General features: G+C 41.0%; 2 protein-coding genes across 3 annotated transcripts; one reads left to right on the top strand and one right to left on the bottom strand.

Moving 5' to 3' along the window:
* Positions 1-2,886: 2,886 nt before the first annotated feature.
* On the bottom strand, positions 2,887-5,494 carry rpl15 (ribosomal protein L15). Of its 2 annotated transcripts, none has more exons than XM_066715718.1 (4): positions 5,417-5,494; positions 4,688-4,870; positions 4,006-4,142; positions 2,887-3,244 (listed from the first exon to the last, which is right to left on the bottom strand). In XM_066715718.1, the coding sequence occupies exons 2-4, from the start codon at positions 4,857-4,859 to the stop codon at positions 2,939-2,941; spliced, it is 615 nt and encodes a 204-aa protein (XP_066571815.1). In that variant the 5' UTR covers positions 4,860-4,870; positions 5,417-5,494; the 3' UTR covers positions 2,887-2,938. The 2 variants fall into 2 exon arrangements, with proteins under 2 accessions (XP_066571815.1, XP_066571816.1); XM_066715719.1 differs by having other exon boundaries at positions 4,688-4,865; positions 5,417-5,491.
* Positions 5,495-6,297: 803 nt separating this feature from the next.
* nkiras1 (NFKB inhibitor interacting Ras-like 1) lies at positions 6,298-11,102 on the top strand. Its single transcript, XM_066715717.1, has 3 exons — positions 6,298-6,671; positions 7,919-8,160; positions 8,912-11,102. Exons 1-3 carry the CDS (start codon positions 6,578-6,580, stop codon positions 9,149-9,151), a joined length of 576 nt encoding a protein of 191 aa, XP_066571814.1. The 5' UTR covers positions 6,298-6,577; the 3' UTR covers positions 9,152-11,102.
* Positions 11,103-11,321: the final 219 nt, after the last annotated feature.

Raw genomic sequence — 11,321 nt, 5'->3', positions numbered from 1 at the left:
TGGAAAATTAGGTAAATCTTGAAAATTGTAGTTTCGGGAAGAGACTTGAAAAGTATTTAATTCGTTTCAATCTAAACTGTCAATTCCCAATGTGTGCCCCAATTTACAGGGACAGTGAAAACAGCCAGAGCCTCACCTGACAGCAGGAGCTGTTCCAAGACCGAATACAAATCTGAGGCCGTGTCTTTTGGAGGATAAGCACTCTAGGTCTGTACACAGTCCAGTGCTCAGATAAGTGACCAGCCATAAAAAGCCTCTGGTCAGAGACCTCCCAACTCAATCCCATTGCTGTTTACCAATTAACTGCCAACCCTGGTTCCTCCTGCCCCTTGTCAGTAAATGGCACAACCTGGACCCCAACCCACATTCTTCAGTTATACTGCGATGGGGTCAAAGGGTTTAACCAGTTGTTCTTTTCAGTAGAACTCACTAACAATTATAGTCTCAATCTCATTCATCACAGGATTAAAAAAATTACTCCAGAATTACACATATCAGATCCCCCCCAGCCCTTTACAAAATAAACACATTGACAGATTATATACTATTCTGATGTGATTTTAACATTCTGGTGCAAAATAAATAAAGGGAAAAGACAACATTTATTTACACCACTTAACTTCAGTGTGCCAAGAGGGCATGAGAGCCCTTGTTGCTGTTGATTTCTTTTGTGCAGAGGCTGCATTTTGCATACCCCACTTTATCAATTGTCCAGATATAATCAGCTGGCTTCAGGGCCTCCTTTCTCATGATCATAAAAGTTTAAGGCTGACTCCAACTGCAAATGATCCGCCAGAGCTGGTTTCAAGAGTGACCTACGTGTGCTGTTTGTGTTTTCTGCAGGCATTGGTACTTTTACCTCAGTACTAGGACTGTAGTCACCAGTTAACACAGTCATTAGTTAAATCGCAACACTGGTGGGTCTTGTTTTATTAACGTTAGCTACGTGCTCGTTTTTATTTCCCTCGTAACGTATGACAATGACGGACGTTATAATCAGATAACAATAGCCACGGGTGCAGTGGGAATCAACGAACTCAGCAAAATGGTTGTGATTCTGAGCTGTAACGTTGTAATACACAATTCACTGAAGTTAGTTAGCTGACGTGCTAATAGCTGCCACGCTTTCCATTATAAACAGGTTGGGAAACGAACATTAAGTTTGTTAAACAGCATATTAGGTCGTTGGCAGCAAATTAGACATTTAACTCTTTAACTATCTTGTGTCCATTGTAGTACCGCAAAAGAAGACAATGCACTTATCTTGATTCTGATGGGCCAAAACACTCCAAATGTCTCAGCAAAGATATGTTATTGTTAGGTTAAATGCTTACCTGAACATATTAATGTAAAACCCAGACAAAGGCCAAATAAATGCTTTTATCAGAAGTACGTTCATTCTCAAGCAAGAAAGGAATTGTAAACTTTGGCTGAAATAAAACCTCATATACAGCAATTCACATCTAAGTAAGCAAAAAACACATTAACTGGATACATTATCTCAGCTGTACTTAGGTGAATGTTATTTGAACTAGGATTTAAAGATGGAACTAAGCATTTAACTTTACTAAACTGCTGCCCATCCATCCAGGGAACATCTGAAAGCTTTATGTAATAAACTATATGTAAGCAATATTTACCATTGGGTTGTTTCTGTTTACAAAAGGATGTTTCTATAAATTGGTATTTTTATACATATTTCTGCTTCTGCTTTCAAATAACTGGTCTGCCTTGGTATATTTAATAAGAGCATCTATTTCAAATCACTGTACAGATTTTGAAAAAAACAGAATAATTAGCTTGTAGTAGACTGACAACCTGTAGAGCAAAACAAACCAGGGTGACCTCCACACTGGTTAATGGTTAAACAAAGGTACCCTTCTTTAGAAGTTTAGCAGAGTAATGTGATTATATCTCAGCTTTACAAAACCACATTGCAGTATCATCTATATCAGGGGTTTTCAAACTGGTTCTGGAGTACCCCCTGACATGCTGGCTTTTGTTCCAACCTAGGTCTTAATTAAATGGCATATTACTGTTAAGTCAATTAAGTCCTCAGTTGGAACAAAAACCAGCAGGTCAGGGGGTACTTCAGGACCAGTTTAAAAAACCCTGATCTAGACCAGTGATTCCAAACCCTGCTCCTGGAGGACTCTCTACCCTGCTGGTTTTTGTTGGAAATGAGCTATTACTTAATTGAAGCAATTTGCTAAATCATAGCCTTTTGGTTTTAAACCATAGGGGTTTTAAGTTCAGTATAAAATTAAGGAACATTTATTAAGGAACCAACTTTTTATCAGTTACACAATTTAGAATCAAATAATTATTTAATTGAAGTAATTTGATTAAGAGCTCAGTTAGAACAAAAACCAGCAGGGTAGAAGGTCCTTCAGACCAGACTTGAGAACCACCTTGGGCTGGGTTTGTGAAGTCAACATACATCTAACCTAGGCACTACAAAGCAGGACAAGATTCACACTTCTTTGTAGTTCCTGGGTTAGATGTATATTGACTTCACAAACCCAGCCCGTCTCCAGATTCAGTGCAGTCCAAGCTATGGCTGGAGAATGACTAGAACCTGTAATGCTTCTCTCAAGTACATTCAAATAAATGCATCACCACAGCAGGATCCTACATATAGGAAGGATCTCCAAATCCTCACCTGCCCTGGAACAGTTTTATTCATAGAGGGGTTTAATTTCTATAGAATAACCAAACAGGCCTGGTGAAAGAGGTGCAAAATAATTTGCATTTCTATTACATTTCATGTCATTAATAATTGTGAATGAATTGGGGAAAAATAAAATATCAAGTGAAGGTAGCAAATGCTCATGTATGAAATGCTAATCAAGAGATCATAGTTAAGACATTAATCAAGCAGAGAGGTACCATCGAAAAAGTGTCGTTTATTAGATGAAATATACAAGCACTGCAGCAATTAGCGGTAACGAGGCAGCTGCAGGGTGTTGCGTCGCCTCCAGGCAGCACGGCGAGACCCTCCAATGGTGAGGTGGAACTTGTGGCCCTTGCCCAGGCCGCGGCTCTTCTTGCCGGCTGACGTCAGCCCACGCATCTCTCTGTGCTTGTGGACAGGCTTTGTGATCCATTGGGCATCAGGGTTGCGTCTGATGGCCTTGTGGAATGGATCGACGAGGATGACCTCAAAGAACTTGTAGGTGGAATCTTCACCCACCCAGTAGGAGTTCAAAACCCTCAAGCCCCCGCAGTGACGGCCAGCACGCTCCTGCACACAAGGGTGAACTCAGCATTAGGATTCGGTAATACTGCAGAGACCAAGCAGGTGAGTAGTCACATGAGTTTTTAAAATCAAGTCAACATTCAGAATTAAGACACTGAACACATCCATGAATCAAAGATGTCTGAATATTAGGATTAGTGGTAATATGCATAAGCAAAGGAAGAAAAACTAAAAGTTATTGAAAAATGACAGCTGTAATATTTAGATCAAAAAGCAAGTTACACATTAAGAAATGTAAAATGTTTAGAATGACATCATAGAACAATCCTAATGACCAAATTCAGCAAGACTAGCAGACACACATACCTTCATAAACCATTATAAAACATTGTTACACCACCAAAAAAAGAGGAAAGATTTCCTTGTATTTTATCAATCATGTATATACTAGATGAAATAGTTTATTAATTGAGACAAATGCAGACCAGAGGGACAACTTAGCTGTGGATGTTCACATCTCCATCCCACAGTTCATGTAGAAAGCTCAAAATCCAGTTCTACTGGGACAAGGCTTCTAACCAACATTATTTTCAAGCTATTCTGTTTTTGAAGGCGAGATGTCCAGAATACCAAACAGATACACATGCATAAATTACACTCATCTTCCATCTTGTAACTGCTGAACTGCAGTGTGGACTGAATGTAGATTTGCTTGTGCATTAAAAAAAAAAAAAGTAACTCTTAAAACCAAAACCAAACTTTGGACTTGGCCGACACCACATATGAAGAATGTGAAAGATACTGACCTCAGCCACAGACTGCAGGCTGCGGGCAAACTTGATCTGGTTGACACCATGGTGGACAGGTTTACCATAGGTGGCTCCCTTGGGCACGGGGCGCTTGCGACCACCACGGCGCACACGCACACGGTAGATGACGTAGCCTGTGGACAAGGCAAGATTCAGGATTAAGAGCGGTTTCTGATGTAATGGCACAGCAGAAGGGCTTTCTTGCAAAACACAACTCACTTCCAGACTTGTGGAATATTTTTCCAGATAAAAAAAAAAAAAAAAAATGGCAGAAAGACTTTTGGGATTAATCTTGGGGATGAATAGTAATACAGCTGACTTATGTTTTCAGAAATCATTTAAAGGTTTAAAGCCCCTGAAGTTAAAGTATAAAATGAAAGCTTGATCTCCTCACGTCAGAAATGGCCTGCAAATTGCCTGGGAATCAAACCTCTACTTTACCTTAGTTTCATATTTTCGAAGAGCAAAAAAAGTAATGTATTCCAATAATGCATTTATTTTTAGTAATACAAGTCATATCTGATTGGGATTTGGATTCAATCACCCACTCTGAGCAACGGAATACACATCCAGATGTGAACACAATCAGTGACCAGCGTGGAGATCCACACATTGAACATTTAAATACAAGTCTGACACATTTCACTGCAACAGTTATTGCTGGTCAGCCGGTACGCACCTTGCTTTGCCTTGTATCCCAGCCTGCGGGCCTTGTCGGGTCTGGTGGGTCTAGGAGCCCGGTGCAGGCCGGACAGCTGGCGGTACTGCCAACAGCGGACCCGGAGCAGAAAGCGCATCACATCGGACTGCTTCTTCCTCCATAGCTCCTGCATGTACTTGTACGCTCCCATTTTGGTCTAAACTAAGAGAGGGAAACCGGTCAATTTTAAGTACCACTGTACAGAAACCAGCATTAACAAAATGAGCTTCCTTTGCCACCGACCACTAACCCGCTCTCTCAACACCTGGAAACAAACCCGGCTCTGGCAGTAACGCGTTTCACGGAGACGCAGCGGCTGCGCTACAGCAGTGCGAGCAGCCATGTTACCTGCAGGCCGCGCCGAGGAGCGCCAGCGCACCTCACTCAGCGTCAAACACTTAACGGATTAAATCGAAGATGGAGCAGTTTGTAAGACCGGTGGAAATACACGGTAAAACAAATCAGAGCAGGGAGCCATGTTGCTCACTCACTTCCACTATACTGGCCATTACACGTAACCTGCATCTTTCCCAAAAGTGCAATGACCATTAATCTCTCATTTTTCATGGTAACGATAAAATAACGGTTACATCGAAGTGCTTGGAGTGTCCTCTGTTTAATTCCAAAGTGTTAAGAGCCGATGGCAACGTTTAATAACAACAGTTATGTGGATTATACAGACAGCGAAAAAGACAGAATCTTTCTTACATGATGGCGTACCAGCCGGAAAGAGAGAGAGAACTATCCCATCATGCTTTATTGAAACCCAGTGACGGAAGTTCGCTGAGCAGCGCAGGGGTCACTGGGAATTGTAGTGCATTGTTTTCATTGCGCTGTAGAGCCCCAGGGCAGAACAACTTGCTGTACTGTAGTATACTGTAGCTTTCCAGGATCAGTACTGAGCTATATGATTACATTATTATTATTATTTTTAAATAGAAAATGCATACATTATATATATATATATATATATATATATATATATTAATGATATCCCTTTTAGATTCTTAAAATAACCCCATAATTAGGACAAAAAGTGTCTTAGCATACAGGCACGCCACATGGGACAGCCAAAGTGAGTGTTTGTGGAGGTGTGAGTGTGTTTACATATTCTGATAACTAATTCATTTCGTTAGTTGTCTATTCAAGTATTCAATAACCTATTGCAAGAGTTAACATTTTGTGTGTATGTGTGTATATCCCAGTATGTATAGGCCTACTATACATTGTAATGATGTGGGGTTAGCTCATTACAACATACAGTAGCCTACGAATTTATTAGCACTAGTGATTAAGTATAATTTAAATCTTAACTTAAATTGAATATTTAATATTTAATAGAGGCAGTAGTGTGGAGTGGGTAGGGTTCAATCCCAGGTGGGGGCACTGCTGTTGTACCCCTGAGCAAGGTGTAGATTGCACCAGAAAATGCCCAGCTATATAAATGGGTCAATGTTAACAATTGTAAGTCACTCTGAAGTAATACTAGTACGTTTCCAATCCCTGTTATAATCTGCAAATGGTCTTGGCCCAGTCTCTGCACGGCGAGTGCGAATGCAGCGCATGCGCAGTGCTGGAGTCGGACTTCCTGGTCACTGCAGCAGTCAGTGGGTGTTTGTCTTTCTGTAGGAGCTGCACTGGACTATAACCTGGTGTCGTTATACGATCTGTACAGTCTTTCTGTTTCTTGAATGTTGCATTCAGTTTTATTGATCTATATATTACAAAACCCGAAGCAGGTTCGTTTATTCCTCGCATCATGGTTTTGTGATATTAACTTATTGTAGCCGAATTGCTTTCCGTTACGAGCCGCTGCGCCGGGCCGTGTGTCTGTGCGGGCTGTGAGCAGTGCAAGGTCGGGCGCACGGCATGGGCAAGGGCTGCAAAGTGGTGGTGTGCGGGCTGGCATCCGTGGGCAAGACTGCCATCCTGGAACAGCTGCTGTATGGGAATCATATTGTGGGTGAGTGTGCATGCCATTTCCAGGGGCAAGTTTGGTTCAAAATGGACTCGACGGCATCTAATCCCCCCCCCCCCCCCCCCCCCCAAATAAACAAGCTAACAAAACAGTAAATAGATAGCAAGACAGATTAGCAAGGTGGTATTGATATAGCTTTACCTTACCAGTGCTTGCTGCCAGCTCACCTTCAATGGAGCCAGGGTAGATGCTATAAGTAATATTACCACCCATGTTGTGGTCTGAAACAGTGGCTTATTTGCGTTTGTTCTTCTGCAGGTAAAGACCCTTAATTGAGTGATAAGTGACGTCACCTGATTCGGTGGCAGCTGTACATCAGTGACGTTTATATAGCTGTCACGTCAGAGTTATTCCTGGATGACAGTTTACTATACAATCTAGACCTGCAACACGTTACATACAGATACTCTACTTAGACCATACTCACCAGAGCTAAATAAACCCGACAATCACCAGCAACCAGTCTAGCAATGCCAGATCATTTCAAGACTTTGAATTGTTTCGAATAATAGCTTTATAAATTACCAATCAGTTCAATAGTATATACTTCAGTGGCTATATGCTACTGCCCTACACTGATTATATAGTCCAAATCGGCCCAAAAAGTAATTAAGCAGGTTTTGAACCAACCAAATGCATGTTTAAATACTAGACTAATAGTAAAATGACAGGCAGAAAGTGTCGAGGGATATCAATGACATTTCTTCTAGGCAGCATAATAGTAGAGTTCCTGGACTGAAGGAGAGCTGGTTTGGGGTGGCACCCAGTAAGTTGGCACATTTCCACAAACCACACTTGTTTGCATTGTTGCTTTCTGTAAACGCGAAACATGTACAAGTAGTCAGTTGTGTAGTAGCTGTAAAAATGTTCTGGATCTTATCATCATCAATGGCACCTAAATATATATACACAATCACTCCAGAAAACGCATTAATAAGTTAAATGTTTATGTAGTAATTGTTGCTATATTAAATACAGAATTTGATATAAAAATACTGTAAAAGGAAGATTTCAAATCAGACAAATATTAAACGATTATCAACCCTTGAAGTAATTGCTGTATAAATGAATTGTTAAATGCTGAATCCCATTCTGTGATGTTCCAATAAAAGGCTGACATGGCACTCAATCCTAGTTCTGTGGGACTAAATCAGCTTTTACGTTGATCAAATGAAATGTCGGTTGCGTTGCCTGCAGGCGCTGTTTGATTGTGTCAGGTGTTTGTGGTCCAGGGTCCGAGTCCAATGAAACCCTGGAGGACGTGTACGTGGCCTCGGTGGAGACGGACCGTGGAGTGAAGGAGCAGTTGCGCCTCTACGACACCAGGGGACTCCAGGACGGACTCGAGCTGCCCAAGCACTACTTCTCATTTGCAGACGGGTTCGTGCTGGTCTACAGCGTGGACAGCCTGGAGTCCTTCAAGAAGATCGAGGTCCTCAAGAAGGAGATCGACAAGTCCCGCGACAAGAAGGAGGTCAAGACATGCACTGCTTTTCTTTTTCTTTCTTTTTCAGCTCTTCCATGAATAAATCATTAGGTTTGTCTATTTATAGCTCTGGTGTTAGTTATTTATAACCTGCACTATATTGGTCTTTTCTACTGGAAATATGAATCTGCCCAGAGGTTCTGCTTTATGTGTTTATGTATTGATGTACATGGTGCGTTGTGCAGGAGGGGGGGTGGTGACCCATGTTCAGCTCTGGCAGGACAGCACAGCCGGCTCAGTGGGGTTACAGGCATGTTCGCACCGAGACAAAAAGTGGTGACTGTGTATTCCCCAGATATTGGTCTTCATTAGAATCTGTTTCACTGCTTTTCCCCAAGTGAACTCATCTCAGTGTAATTATGTGGTGTATATAATCAATACACATTATACATAAAAAAATGGTCTGATTAACCAGTTCGGTAATGCTTTACAATGTACATGTTAACAAATGCTTAATTACACTGTTCTTATGAGTAACTAAGATGTAGTTAATGAGTACCTGCTATGTTAATAAACTGTAAAGTGTTAACATAAAATCCAAATTATATACATTTCAAATGACCACTTCAACAGGTTATACTTCTTCATTGAGTTTTATAATTGTGAACAAAAAAGGGAATCTAAACTTATTTTGCCCTTATGTTCAACAACCCCCTGAAGAGTGCGTTTGACCTCCAGTCCAGTGAGCCGGTGTTGCGTGGCTCTGCTGGGCCTGTCTGATTGGGCCTCTCTCCCTCAGGTGGTGGTGATCGTCCTGGGGAACAAGACGGACCTCCACCGCAGGCAGGTGGACCTGGAGACGGCGCAGCAGTGGGCCCGCGTGGAGAAGGTGAAGCTGTGGGAGGTGAGCGTGACCGAGCGCACCACCCTCATCGAGCCCTTCACCGTGCTGACCAGCCGGCTCACCCAGCCCCAGAGCAAGTCCTCCTTCCCCCTGCCGGGCCGGAAGAGCAAGGGCACCCCCTCCAACGACATGTGAGCGGAGCCCCCGGGCCGGAGCGCTGGCTTCGAGCGCCGTGCCTGCAGGGCGTAGCGGGAACTGCATTGAACCGCAGCAATAAAGGGAACTGGAGGGAGACCGCGCTGTGAACGTGGGAGCACTGGTGAGCGAGCGACAGCACCTGGACGTTGCTGCAGCTCGTGTGATGAGCAGCTTTGAGTCAAAAGAAAAGATGCTTTTCAATCGCTCAGCAGGACAATTTCAGAAAATAGTTTGCTAAAATATGTAAACGCCTACTAAAAGTTCTTCCATAATCTAATTTCAGTAACTAATTTCAAAACTGTAGCGTTTCTCAAGAATTTTATTTTTCAATTATATCAGTTATAGAATACTGAAAACTGTCTTCATGCAATGCTTAGTTAAAAACAAACAAATGCATATAATTGTCCATAAGATGTAGCAGAAACATTTTTGGCCTCGTCTTTGTGGATTTGTGCTAAAAACGTAATATTTAATTACTTTAAACATTAATGTAAATTCTACACCTTCACAATGCTTAGATTTGAATTCTGCCTTTTCAAGAGTCATGCTCTGCAGAACCCAGTGAGAATCACTAACTCTGAGAAATGTAGCGTTTTTAACATTTCAGTGTTTGTTTTGTGATGTGAGAACTGATCTTGCAGACTATATCCTCAGCAAAAGTAAAGATAGAAAAGCTGCAAGCAGTGCTTACAGGGGACACTTGGTTGTAATGGCACAATATAGCTGCAGGGCTCCAGAGTACACTGGGTATCAGGTTAATCACACAGCCCATTATCATTGTCCATTTTGAATGTCAATTTATATACAATCCAATGTGATTGATATTTTACTGTGAATGAGGAAGGTATTCACACAATATCCTGTTGCGCTACAGTCAAGATGCATATTATTGGTTTTCTGTGTTTGTTCTTAATTTCATACACAACCACAGCACATTATATACAGTTAAACTACAACCAACTGTAGGTGGTTCTATGCAATGGATAATTTTAGTTTTTTTTCTAATTATTTAAGACAACTTTTAAGTATAATACTTGAATGTTTCTTGATTGTTTGATTTTTTCCATTGCAGTTTGTAAGGTGTCAGCATTTTACAGATTTATCATTTTAACCACTACGACAGATTACCTGTGTCTAAGGATCAGGGAGCAATAAATTAGTGTAAATACATTTCATTAAAGTATTCACATCCTTCAATTGAAACCATTATTCAGTCATTCGTTGTATGGAATTTTGTTCATAAAACTTCACGTATGTATCGTTCCAGGCCGTTGAACGCCAACTCGAAAGATTTCAGTGTATTGACAGGGTTAAGATGGGGCAGGTCAGCTTTTGACTACCGCTCAATTGATTTCCATTTTCTTTCCCGACGATTAATGACCGCAGTCTCATATTCCAGGAAGTGCTCATTTATCCTTGCTATGTGTGGATAGACAGCCGTACTTTCATTTGTAAATCTGGGTCAGTGACTCCTACACTGCTTTCAAAGAGCACATTGCATTAGGTTTGGATATTTATACCTCACACTAGTTCATTGTGCCTTCTATGCCTCTTCTGCTAAAAACGAATTCTGATTAGATCCGTAGGTACTTTTGACTGGTCTTCCACACATTGATGCTGAAAACCTCCAAGGTCACAGAAGTAGTAGAATAAAAGATCAACACACTACACAGAACAGCATTATGCACTTTTATGTACGTTAAGTAATACTTTTTCAATATATGCACCAGTAGTTTCCTCTGGCAGTACGTGTTGTCTTGTTGAAGTATTTTTGTGCTTTGAGTCCTTTGTCAAACTTGCTCCGATTTTTCCCATGTCAAAAGCAGTGTATAGAGCACTTTATGCAATATGGACACTAAGGTAGTTTCACTTTATCAAATCTAAATTAAAAATGTCAGATTGTCCTATCCTGTATTGTGTCAGTAATAAAAATATGTACTGAAATGTTGCTTTTGTCCATTACCTTTGTTTTATAACAATATGAAAATAGTGTTTAATAATTAATCCACAAAACATCAGTGAAGAACCAAATCCAACACAAGTTAAAGTATTAATTTCCAAAGGGTGTGGAGATGTGTGTATGAATGTGATGTGATGTGATCATGTGAAATAAGTCCTTCCTTATTTGGTTTGATCATGCAACATATGCCAGTCTGAAAATAAACTA

The sequence above is a fragment of the Amia ocellicauda genome, chromosome 10 (genome assembly GCF_036373705.1).
Source record: "Amia ocellicauda isolate fAmiCal2 chromosome 10, fAmiCal2.hap1, whole genome shotgun sequence".
In the NCBI taxonomy this organism is placed as follows: domain Eukaryota; kingdom Metazoa; phylum Chordata; class Actinopteri; order Amiiformes; family Amiidae; genus Amia; species Amia ocellicauda.
Note: the sequence above shows the minus strand (reverse complement) of the source record. Positions and strands in the feature narration are given on the sequence as shown.